Here is a 12589-nt window from a genome sequence, read left to right on the forward strand (position 1 = left end):
AGCCCTGCAGCCTTCGTGCTGTTTGCTCGTCTCGTGTCTGCTGGGAGCGGAGGGAGCTTGGGGAAGCTCGACCGCCTGTCTGATGCCTTTGCGTGGGTGCAAGAGGGCTCTGGGGAGCACGGGGCCACCTGGGCCTCTGGGAGGACTTCTCCATCTCTCTGGCTGGCTCTGAGACCTCCCGGGTCACTTTGCGCTCCGGTCTGGCCTGTTCCTCTCCCCAAATCATGGGGCTGCTTCTCTGGTGAAGGGGCGAGCTGGGCCCGCCCAGCCACCAGGGCAGGGAAGTGTCCAGGCCGTCTGTGTCCCAACCTCCCGCATGTCCCCCCTCACGCTTCCTGCTAACGCGCCTGCTTCTTAGAGGACTGTGCATCTTCCCCGGCTGTGGCTGGCCCAGCCACACTCCATCCATCCTGTGGGATGCCGGCTCCCTTCCCAGCCCACCCCACCCTCCGTCCTGGCAGAGCCTCCCAGTTACCTTGATCTCTTCCTTTCCGGGTCAGGTGGTCCCCAAAAAGAAAGAGCGTAAGGTCGCTTCGGACGATGACATCTCGGAGCAGGACGGGGAGGTGAACCGGTTCTCGGATGATGAGGTCGGCTCCATGAACATCACAGACGAGATGAAACGCATGTTTAATCAGCTGTGAGTATCACCGTGACCCTGCAGTGGGGGCTCCTCTCCGCTCGCCCAGGCCGCTGGGCGGGGGTGGCACACGGGCGGCCTGGGCTGCAAGTGGCCCGCCAGTGTGTTTTTTAAGGCCTGCACGGTGTTAAAGAATTTGGATTCATTTTCACCATTTATAATTTGGGGAGTTTCCCGTTTTCAGAAAGGGCCAAATGGTAGTAGAAGTCGGGTTTGTGCGTGGTCTTGATCAAGCCTCAGACCCACTCCCATTGGTTTTCCCTGTGGAGGGATGGCTGAGCTGACCCACACACCGGGGCCCCCCACGCTGGCTGAGGGAGGCACCAATATTCACTGAGCATCCTCCATCTGCCAGGAGCTTTACAGATGTGACCCAGTGACTCCAGACAAGCCTAGGAGGTAGGGCATCGCTCCCTTTTGTAGATGAGGAAACGGAGACTCAGAGAGGGGCAGTGACTTGGCCAAGACCATTCCGCTATTACGTGGCAGAGCTGGGATTCAGAGCCTGGCCTGTCTGCCTGTGTCCTCTCACGGGGACGTGCTGCCTGGGCTAGTGACAGAGTCTGGGGATGGATGCTTAAAATCTGCCATGGTGGGAAATCGGCCGATGCTGCCTCTCGGGGCTGCCCTCCCCTGCCCCTGTGGAGAGCTGGTTTCCCAGACCCTCACTGGGTCTAGGCGCCCAGGGCAGGGATGCGTGGTGGCCTTGGCCTATCCAGTGCCATGTTTTCAATCCTGATCTACTTTTAATTCTAATCCGTGTTGTACCTGAAAGTGGGGGGGAGAGAAGGGGAGAAGAACAGCTGTAGGCCTTGGATGACTTGCCCAAGGGCCTGGTGTCAAAGGGCAGGGCTGAGACGGGCCTCTGGGGTCCACCTGTCCCCCGGCCCGCTGGCCTGCTCCTGCCTGCTCCCTTCTGGAGTCCCTTGCCGTTGGGCACCTGGGCTCTGAGCACTCAGTTTTCCCATGACTTCATGCTGCCCATACCCATTCCCCCGCCTCCCCTCACCCCGCTGCCTCGGAGTCTCCCGGCTGAGCCAGGTTTCTGGCCTGATACCCCTCCTTGGAGTCCTGGGTTTCCAACAGCAGGGCTGGGTTTGAGCTCTTGCCTCTGATGAGCCATCACAACCTCCCAGGACCCCTCCAGAGAGACCCCGCTCCTTTAGCAGATCGCTCTGACGTCTGCTCTTTCAAAAGCCAGGGCTGCCGGCTGTCCTCACAAAGCTCCTGCAAAGCTCTGGGTGGGCTTAGCTTTACAGAGCTCAAAGATCACGCTGCCCAGCCCCTTCACATAGAGATGGGGAAACTGAGGCTCAGAGAGGGGCACACGAGGGGTGGGGACAGAGTTGACCCCTGACTCCTGGTCCAGTGCTCTGTCCCAACCACCTGTGTTCATGCTTGGAAGAGATGTCCCTCCTCTGCCCTCTCTGGGACCATCCCTGCCCTGGTCCTTTTGCCCCTGAGCCAGGCAGCTCTAAGGAAGACAGGAGTGGGGACCGGCCAGGGATGGGTTTGCCCGACACTTCCCATACTTGCTGTTCCCTTGAAACAGAATGGAGATGGGGCTGTGTTTTGTGGGTTTGCTATTTGAGGGTGCCAGGACACTCCTAGACTCTTGATTCATCTTTCGATGTCCCCCCGAATCTCATATTCTCACCTCTTGCTGACGAGAGGGCCTTTGGAAGAGAACCGTGGTGGGGTTGGGTTTTCAGAATGTTGCTCTGGGCATTTCTGAGCCTCAGGCAGGATTGTATGCCCCACAGACCCAGGCTGGGTTCATTTGGTTGAATTAGAGGGCTTCTCTGAAGAAATGGTTGTCCCCGTTTTTATAAAGTCCCCAGGGAGTTGTTAGGCTACCCAGGAAGGGGGTGAACTGAAAGGGACAGTCTTGAGGGCCAAGTTGGGGGGCTCCGCTGGCGGTGCTCCTGTGTGTACGACAGAGCGTTCCGATGCTGCGAAGACGGGCGCCCAAGTGTGGACAGGTGTGAACTGGGTTGGGCATCCAGTCGGATTTGTCTGGTTGTAAAGTTGCCCAAGTTAAAAACAATCCTCTGATCACCCCTCCACCCACCCTTACCCTTCTAATCTAGGCCATGCCAACCCCACCCTGGGTGAGGCCAGGCCCAATCCCCCTGACATCTCCCGCTAGCGGTGGGCTGAACCCCAAGCCAGAGATGTCCCGGCCGGTTCCACCGCAGTCTCTGAAGGCACTCGTGTCAGGGCTGTTTTGTTTTGATCAAAATCAGTTGCTCAGGCTCTAGACGGAGGAGTTTGCCACTTTGTCTGCACGGTGCCAGCCCTCGGCCTCAGCCCTGACCTCCAGGCCTGGTGGGAGCGGGGACGCCTCTTCCGACCCCTCTTTCTTGTCCATCTTCCTGTGCTTTCTGGCTCTCCGGTCCTCAGCTGGGATTTCCTTCAGATCCCAGATGCTGGAAAGGAAGTGAAGTCAGCAGTCCCGTATGTCATGCGGTGACAGTCAAGGCCAGGGCCTTCTCTGGAGCTGACCGGCGGGCAGTGCCTCCCTCTCCAGCCCGGGCAGCTCTGGTCCCCAGACTCGCGGAGCCCCCTGCAGGCTCCGGCAGGAACTGCTTTTTGGCAGGGACCCTGGCTCCAGGGGGCCTTCAGGGCAGCTTTTTACCAGAAATTCTTTCTTCTTGGGCCCTGCCCAGTGACCCCTGCCCGGTGGCCCCCAGCCTGGCCCATTGTCGGAAGGTTGGGAGCAGTGCCCTGGAGGACCCAGGAAGAGCCAAGGGGGGAGTGCAGGCACGGGGGAGCCCCGCACGGGAATGTGGAGACTTGGGGCCCACATCCTCCTCTGCGTCTGATTCAGGTGATTTCACTCCTGCAGACACAGCCCTCCCATCTGAATCAGGGGTGTGTTGAATGATTTCTCAGGTCTCGTCTAATTGGGTTAACCAGTACATGTCCAGAAACCCCTTAGTCCCAGGCAAACCCGTCTGGTCCCTCACCCTGCTTCTAGGTCTAATGAAGAGGGAAGCCCAGAAGTCACTCAGGCTTTGAATTCAAACCTGATTTCCAGCATGTGTTGGTCTAGAAGTCCACCGAGTCCCTCTGTGCCTCAGTTTCCTCACCTGTGCAATGGGAAGAATGGTCATGCTCGCCTCCTAGGATCGTTGTGAGGGTGGAATGACTTGCATTTTAATGTACGCCCAGCATGCGATGGCGCTTGATGAGGTTTTGACTGGGAGGAAAAGGCTGTCGGAAGCTGGGGGGTCTGGCTTCCAGCCCCGGTTTCTGTCACAGGCTGGCAGCGTGACTTTGGACAAGCAAGTTACTCCTGAGCTGCGGTTTCCTCATCTGTGCAGTGGGAGTGAGAATACCAGCCTTTCCGAGTTGCAGAGGAGATTATACAAATCGGCTCACTCAAAGTGGGGGTTCAGGCAGTGAGCTGTTAAATGAATGGAAAAGGTTATAAGATTGGACCTGGGAGGAAAATCTGTTTAGTCCCCATTAATTAAAGCCTGGCACCTTGCAAATGCACATTTTAACTTGTGTAAATAATATGTAAATACCTTCTGCATTTTAAAAGAGTTCAACTCCATGGATAAGGCACATGTCCCCTTTGACCACCACCCCTGTCTTTTTGGAGGGCCGCCTTGTAGGAGCATACCCATCGGGGCGGGCCGCCTTCTCTCTCCACTCGGGGCACCCCCCGGAGCCCGGCTCCTGTTCAGCCACGCCCTCCTGTGTCCCCCCCAGGCGGGAGACCTTTGACTTTGACGACGACTGTGACAGCCTGACGTGGGAGGAGAATGAAGACACGCTGCTGCTCTGGGAGGACTTTACCAACTGCAACCCGACCATCGACCTGCAGGGCGAGGTGAGCCCAGGCCTGGTTTCCTGAGGCCGGGAGCGGGGGGCCCTGGGGCCCCTCCCTTCAATGGCCCCTCGTGCCTGTTCTTCCCCCCGCCACCAGCTCAGTTGTCCCCTTTGTTCTCTTTCCCCAGCAAGATGAAAACCTGGGCAACTTGATCCATGAGACTGAATCCTTCTTCAAGACGAGAGACAAGGAGTACCAGGAAACCATAGGCCAGATTGAGGTGAGGGCCCGGGCTGCCGAGCCCCCAGCGCAGCTCCACTGAGGCCACACCGTTGAGACCCTGGTGGTTAAGTGCCTCTCTGTGCAGAGGCGGGTGGAGAGGGGAGGCCCAGGATCGGGAGTCAGGAGGCCTATTGATTCCTTGCCTGGCGCCGGGCAAGCCATCCCCCTCTTAGGGCCTCAGTCTCCTGATCTGTAAAATGGGGGTAGTGATCCCTGTCTGCTCCAGAGAACTTTGTTTTAAGTTACTCGGTGTAGATGGTGATCTCAAATAAAGAGCTGACTTCTGAGTGACATCGAATGATGCTGGGTGCTCGTACGCCCTTTATAAGTCCACCCTCCCTGGTATGCACGAACCCTGTGGATGTGCCTGGAGGCACCTCAGAGCCTCCCCCTGTGCAGTAGGCCCTGGGCACCCCGTTTTGACGAGGATAAGATGAGGTTAAAAGAGAGCAAGCGACTTACGGAAGGCTTCGCAGCCAGGAAGTGGGCTCCAGGCCCAGTTCTCTCTGCTCCAGAGCCTGTGCACTTGGCCCCATCCATCAATGAGCGTTATTGCTGTGGTCATGCTGCAGAGAGAGATGTCCAGCTCCTTCCCTGGGGGATGTATCATTTGGTGGAGGAGAAGGTCAGAAACATGAAAGAGACTCGAGGACTTTTCTAATCAAGTCCACAGAAAGGACATGCTAGGCTGGGTAGAGTTGGCAGGACCAGATGGAACTCCTCAGGGAAGGCTGGCCCTGTGGTTGCTAAGCAACCATTCCCCTTTCACCAGAAGCAGTTCTAGAGGCCGTGGACCACTATGCAGAGAGAGGACTGATGTCTGCGAGGCAGGGCCCTGAGGGTGTGGTGTCCAGGGGTGGCCTGGAGGCTTCCACCACTGAGGATGCGAGGAGGGAGCTTGCTGAGGGTTCAGCTACAAGGATGACTTGGCCTCACTCTTCCCACTTTGGTTCTTCTTAGCTGGAGCTGGCCACAGCCAAGAGCGACATGAACCGACACTTGCATGAGTACATGGAGATGTGCAGCATGAAGCGTGGCCTCGACGTGCAGATGGAGACCTGCCGCCGGCTCATCAAAGGCTCTGCGGACAGGTATCCGGCCCTCCTTCCTGGGGATTCGGTGGTTTTGGGTTCTTGGGGGGAATTTGTGGGGCTGCAACTTACAGCCTGGCCCATTTCATCTGCCCAGCCCATCCACCTAACCCGTCCCTGCATCCATCCATCCATCCATCCACCCATCCACTTGTCCATCCATCCATCCATCCGTCCATCCACCCATCCACTTGTCCATCCATCCATCCATCCAGTGAATATTAGCCACCTACTATGTGCTAGATGATTTACCTATTAAACTCAGATAACTCTCACAGCAACCCTGCCCCCATTGGTTCAACAGCTACTCGTCAAAGGCCTGCCCTGTGCAAGGCCATGGGGATAGAGTGATGAACAGAGCTGTCACAGCCCCTGCCCTCAGGGAGCTCACACCCCACTTTCTGCTGAGCGGGCGGGTGGAGGAGGTGGGCAGGGTCCTCCTCTCCACCATTGCTGAGGCGGCTCACATTTGTCCATAGGGAGCAATTTCCCTTCCTTTCCCAACTTCCAACCCAGGGCCAGATGGGTCTGTCCCCAGGAGACTGACATGCACCAGGCCCCTTTTATTTTCTGGGGGACACCAAGACCAAGACAGAGCCCCTGCTTTCAAGGAACACACAGCCTTGCTGGGGAGACAGACATTCTAATAATAAAATGAGATGATACGTGTGAAATGTCTGGCATAGAACACAAGTGTATGTTCATTGTAATTGTTTCTCTTATTATGACTGTGTTCCTGTAGGCCATGGTTCAGGCCGTGAAGGAGGGAGAAGCGGCTCCGTGGGAAGCCGCGTGTTCAGGCCTAGGCTTAGCATGTTGTACCTTTAGCTCATTAAATCCTCCAGAACCCACTGTTGTTATCTCCATCTTTCAGTTGGAGGAGCAGACACTTAGGCAGGTTAAACGGCTTGTCCAAGGCCCCCCAGCTCATCATTACTAGAGCCAGAATTCGAACCTAGTGCTGTTAACCACGATCCAGTGGGGCCTCCCTTTGAGCCCTGAACTAGCTGGGGTTTACTGAGCATCTCCATGTGCCCAGACCTGTGTTAGGTGGCTGGAGGGTAAGAAGCAAGCTTGATCCACGGCCCCTCCTCCCAAGGAGCTCTCAGCGCCCAGAACAATCAGAGGCTGGAGAGGGGGTCCCAAGAGGTCTTGAGGGCCACTTTCAACGCGTGATCTTAGAAGATTCTAAGGAAACAGAGCAAGGGCGTGGTCTTAGGGCAGGACCTCCTGAGGTTAGAGTTTGCAGGAGGGGCTGCTCGGCCTTTCTTGCTCCTTGAATCCCTTCGGGCATCCGCAGGCTACCCTCTGACCATCCCCCATTCTCTCGTGCCTTCCAGGAATTCACCGTCCCCCAGCTCCGTGGCCAGCAGTGACTCAGGAAGTACAGATGAGATCCAGGACGAGTTTGAGCGGGAGGCGGATGTGGAGCCCATGGTCAGCTGATGACTGAGGCCCCCGTGCCTGGTGGTCTTGGTGATGGGGCCTCTGCCCCTTTCTCTCCATGGGGCCGGGAAGGCTCCTCGGAGTGGGCTCCAGTCCTCACCACACAGACTTCCTCTGCCCTCCCTTCTCTGGAGGCCCCGAGGGACCGCTGCTTCCTTCCTTCCACCCCACCACCAACCAGTGCCCCTTCTGCATTCACCCACCCAAGGAATGGTGCTGTCAATTTCTATTGTTCTCCACGTTACAAATGCAGACTTCTGTCCGGATGATGCAGTGTCAACTGTGCCTTTTCCCTTAAGCTGAGCCACTTTGAGCTCCAAAGAATTATTCCTTGCAGGTGTTTTTATACAAAACTCTAGGTGAGGGCAGGGCCCCCAGGCATGGTATCCTGCGATTTTCTACCCTCCCACCTGCTCCTCTGATTGGCCGTGAGCTATGCCCTCCCCTCCTCTGCTGGCCAGCGCTGACCGAGCTGGGCTTGGGGTGGTCTGCCTGCCCCCAGGAAGGAGGTGTTTGCCTCTGCAACCTTCCTAGGCCTGGATGGGGACCTCCCAGGTGTTCTTCACTTACCGAAAGAGAGGAAAGATGGGAGGCGGGGGGGAAGACAAATTTTTATTTTCTTTTTGGATCGAGTGGCAAAGCAGAGGGACAAGGCACTGTGGGGGAAGGTGGTGCCTCACTGTGTTTAAACTACTATGCAAAAAACAAACAAACAAACAAAAGCAGCTTGCCTTATATCATCGTGGAAGGTCGGCCCTCTCCCAGACCCCTGGTTTTCCCCTGGAGCTGGGAGGGAGGCCAAAGTAGGGTGGTCTCTCTGGCAGCCTCCGAGGGTGAGCACTGACTGGGGAAGGGGTTCGGTCAAGGTCGGTAGCGAGGCCTGGGTCCTGCAAGGCCCTTGGCCACTTGACTGCTTGCTTTCTTGAGACTTCTGTGGGGTGGGGGGGTCTTTTATTGCCCTGATGACTTGATGGTTTTCTCTCCCTTTCCAACCAACAATAAGGGGTTGTGTATCTTTAATTTCTCTGTGAGAAAGTCTCAAGGGGGCCAGGTCTGGCATCCACCCCTCCACAGTGGGGCCGGGTCAGTACCGCCTGCCGCCATCTTGGTTCTCCACTGTCTCCCAGTCGCCCGCTGTTTGGCCACTGGTAGACACTGGAAGGGGAAGGGAAAGGAGACAGCGAGGGCTGCTGGCAGATTGGAGGTGGCAGGAGTAGAGCTGGAGCGAGAACCATCCTCTTCTGCTTGTGGACACATGGAAGCATCTTTCCATAATTCACTTGGTTGACGGACCAGTGGGGGAGTTAATCTGAGCCGGTACCTCCCCAGGACTGGAGTGGGCCTGAGTCAAAGGGCACTGTGTCGTGGCCACCTGCCAAATCTCAGCTTGCAGCCAGCTGAGCAGGCTTTGGTTTTTTTTTTTTTAATTTCCTTTTGTACCCACTACTGTGGGTACAAGTGCAGATTTTTGTTTTCGTTGGCCCGGGAGCTCCCCCTGGAGGTCGAAGGAGCAAAATGTGCCCCAGGACCAGAACTTAGCACCTGCTGCTTCGGTCTGCAGGCAGAGAGCTCTGGCCTTGAGTGGGATGTGGCCCTGTCCTTCCTCCAGCGTACCAGGGACCCGTAAGGGCCTTCTTTCTCTTCCATTCTAGTTTTCAGTCTTAAAGCCATTGTACATAATATTCATATAATATATATATATAGGAGAGAGAGAGAGTGTTAGTGACTGTGTGTAATTTTTATTTATCAGAACTTGGTGGCCTTTATTGTGAATTTTTTCCTTTTTTTTTTTGTTGGGGGACCTCCTCCTGGTTCTCTGTGGCAGTCTGCCTGAGAGGCTTCCATCCCCAGCATCTCTGATTAGCCACCGTCCCTCAGTAGGGACGTGGAAGGACGATGGTTTCAGAGGAGAGACAGCCTTCCCCTCCTTCCACTGACCTGTGTTCTAAAGGTGACAGGGTTCAAACCTACCTGATTATTACTGTCGTTATTGTTAATGTTGTTTTAGTTTTAGTTTTATTTTAACCAAAGGTTATCAGAGCCAGTTGGGCTTGGACCTCAGCTGCTAAAAAGATTTTCCGTTTCTGAGATGGGGGGCAGATGGTCGCCCCCAAGGGCCTCCTCGGTGCAGGCCTGTGGGAGGCATTGAATGGCGTGGTCAGGCAGGCAGAGTGGAAGCCAGCCTCGGCTTGTTCCTCAAGGTGGTGGGAGGGTAGCAGACCTATCTTTAGGGTTAAGATAGTAAGGCAACAGTGTAAGCATTGGGGGTCACTAAGGCGACCGTGGCGAGTGGTGTCCAGTGGTTTTATTTTTGCTTTCCCCCTCGTATCCATAGGACATTTATCTTTGGGGACTAGGGTACTCTGAATCTGTCCAGGGAGGATGGAAATGGCAGGAGCTAGAGACAGACATTGGCTGGAAAGTTCTTCCTGCTGGTTTTTAATAGCTGCTGTCCCCTGGGGAGCAAAGATTCCAGGCAGGTGGATGCAGGGGGACAGCAAGAGTTGGGCAACCAGCCTCCTGGGTGGGGTCCTGGGTCTTGGCCTGGACCAAGGCCTGGCTGCCTCCCTCCCCACCATGTTTTTTTTTTGAGTTAGTTGCCAGTGGGCCCTGCTTGTCCCCCGCCACGAGCCCACAGCTTGCCAAGAAAGACCCCAACGCTCGCTGGGGCAGCACCTGGTCCAGTTGGGACAAACTGGTCCGTCCTTTGTAAAGCTGTAAATACTTAATTTTGGTTTTCTATTTCTAGGCCCAGTGTCATATTGACACTGGTATTTTAGAATTGTTCTCAGATGGGCTCTCCTCTGCTGCCCTCTCTCACTCTCCTATTTTGGGGGGTTTTATAAAAAGAGGATGGGGAGGGGCAGGAGAGTAGCTTCCTTTTGGCTCCCTGGTTGTGGAATACGCACACACGCACGCGCACACACACACACACACACACACACGCATACACACACACTCTTCTGAGACTCCGAACAGGGAACAAAATCATTGGCAGGTAAACACGTTTTGTTTTCTTGTAGCAATATGTCTTGAGGTCTCCGAAGGGCCCGTCCAGCCTGGACTTAGCCCTGTGGGTGTAGCTCAGATGACCCATGGAGAATCAAACCACTTTTGGCTTGGGGTGGGGGAGAGGGTGTGGGGTAGGGGATAATATAAGTTGTAACTTAAGCTAAACGTAATCTATTTATAAAGCGAGAGACTCTCATCTATTTTTATGAAAGGAAAGGGTTTTAACCCCGGGCAGGCAGTGGTGGCCATCCAGCGCGTTTCTGTGGCCAGGATGCATGTTGCTGCTGGGTTTAATATATCCAGTACCCCTCCCCTGTCTCCCCGTCCACACCGCCTGCTCGTCTACACCCAGGAGCAGCTTCAGCAGAGCGAAAGTCCCACCGTACCTCATTTCCCCGGTCCCCGCTCCCTCAGCTCCTTGGTCCTGGGAAGTCTTAGTGGGGAGGGCACTTGTGGGAGTAGGCAGGCAGCGGGGAATTCAGAATTGAGGTGGGTGGGGGGAGGGAAAAGGGGCACCAGGTGGGCAACAAACCCTGCTTTTCAGAGCGCGGGCTCTGATTAGTTCCTTGAGCTCTGGTCTCCCAAGGTGCATTTCCAAGTCAGCTGTGTTGGGGAGAGAGTGGAGAAGCATAGAGCGTGGGCGGCAATGGGGCACACGGATTCCTTGGGGCCTGGGCCCTACCGGGTCCCAGGTTGTCAGGCAGCTGGAGCAGGAGTGGAAACATCAGGACTTGCTCGTAGCCGAGCCCTGGCTGTGCCTGCTCCAGGCGCGGGCCTGGGCTCCCGTTCTTGATGTGCTCCTCCCAGGCCCTGGATGCAGAACTAGGGGGCTGGGGCCTTCCTCAGACCTGAGTCCTCCGCCTTGAGACACTGAGCTCGGGGTCCTAGAAGGGCTCTGTCCTAGACTGGGGAGTCTGGAGGTGCCCGGGTGGGTATGGATAAATGCAAATTCTCTCTGGAAGGGAATTTTCCATGGGTGGAAGATTTCCAAGCTCAGAGGGGCTGTGTGTTAGTCTTGGGCAAATCCCTCAACATTCCCCCTGCCAAGCCTGAAAAGAAATGAGGCAAAGGTACCCTCCACCCCATCCCTTCCGTGGACATTTTGGCATCAACCTGATTTCTAGCCCCATCCAGGGAGACATTCTATCCTGTGGTCCCATCCCACCCCACTGTTGCTGTTTGTCTGTCAGCTGGGTCTAGCATCAAGGGGAAGGGGGGGTTTATACTCATTGAAAGACTACTGATCCTACCGGAAACCAACCTGTTTACTGTACTCTTGTAAATATCATGCCCTTTATATCCTGTATATTGGCTTCTTTTAAATAAAGTGAAATGTCGTAGACTTGATGGTGTTTTTTTTTTTAGTTGAGAATAAAATGGTGGTGGGGGGAAGGGCAAGAGGCCCAAGGGCCACATAAACACTAAAGCAAAGTAGATAGCCAATGAGTGACACAATAGGGAAATTTCACATCATCTATTGCGTTTGCATCTGACAATGTTTGGAAATAGATAAAGTGGGATTTATTAGGCACATTTTACAGAAGGGGAAGAGAGAGCCAGAGAGATCAAGGCCGAACAATTGTCGAAGCCTGGTTTGGAATTGAGGTCCTGTTAATCACAGAGCCCCCATTTCTTAAACCTCCTCCAGGGGCCCATGAGAGGCCACCTCCTGGGGCTCTGGCTTTGACCCTGTCCAATGTTCTAGTTTCTTTTTGTTAATGGCCAGATTCAGGGAGACATTGCCCCATGTGAATGGGGCCCACCGACTACAGTTTTCTTCAAGGATGAAAGGAAACAGCCACCACCAATTCCAATTTATTTTTTTACCCTAAAACTTGCACTTAATGTAGTTTCCTTTCCCATTCCCCGTTCTGTTTAAATTCCCCAAAGTGTCTTAAAGCGATGACCTTCTGGAGGGAAAAAAGTAGCATGAGATAATGAGGGAATTCTAAGGTGGGGATTATTACCCCCTCTTTATAGACAGGGAAACCGAGGCCCAGGGAAGTTGTGTGTTTTGCCACGTCCTAGGGAGGAACCACGATCAGCATCGGAACTCTGACTCCTAAGCAGGTTTGTGATTCACGCTGCTGGGGGAACTAGAAATAGATATATTAGAAGAGAGTGTTAGGAAAGCTGTAACAGCACTTTAGGAATAGAATGGGTTCCTAAGACTCTGTCCTCAGGAAGGCTTCAGAATCCGAGTTTTAAATAAAGTTCAAGCCTCCATCAAACTTCTCCAAAAGAAAACTAAAATTTTGATCCGGGGGGAAAAAGATAAAGCGCAGGACCAACTGGTTCCGCAGCCCGAGGCTTTGAAAGAAAAAGTTAAGCAAAGAC

General features: G+C 54.7%; 1 protein-coding gene across 2 annotated transcripts in view; it reads left to right on the forward strand.

Annotated features, from left to right (window-relative positions):
- Positions 1-11594, forward strand: part of IFFO2 (intermediate filament family orphan 2) — a 46751-nt gene extending 35157 nt beyond the window's left edge. For both annotated transcript variants that reach the window (XM_008544065.2, XM_070600855.1), the window contains 5 exons: positions 501-640; positions 4361-4481; positions 4609-4701; positions 5664-5794; positions 7135-11594. In XM_008544065.2, the coding sequence (XP_008542287.2) occupies positions 501-640; positions 4361-4481; positions 4609-4701; positions 5664-5794; positions 7135-7240 (591 nt within the window). In that variant the 3' untranslated portion in view covers positions 7241-11594. The remainder of the gene's footprint in view (positions 1-500; positions 641-4360; positions 4482-4608; positions 4702-5663; positions 5795-7134) is intronic.
- Positions 11595-12589: the final 995 nt, after the last annotated feature.

This window comes from Equus przewalskii, chromosome 2, assembly GCF_037783145.1.
Source record: "Equus przewalskii isolate Varuska chromosome 2, EquPr2, whole genome shotgun sequence".
In the NCBI taxonomy this organism is placed as follows: Eukaryota; Metazoa; Chordata; class Mammalia; order Perissodactyla; family Equidae; genus Equus; species Equus przewalskii.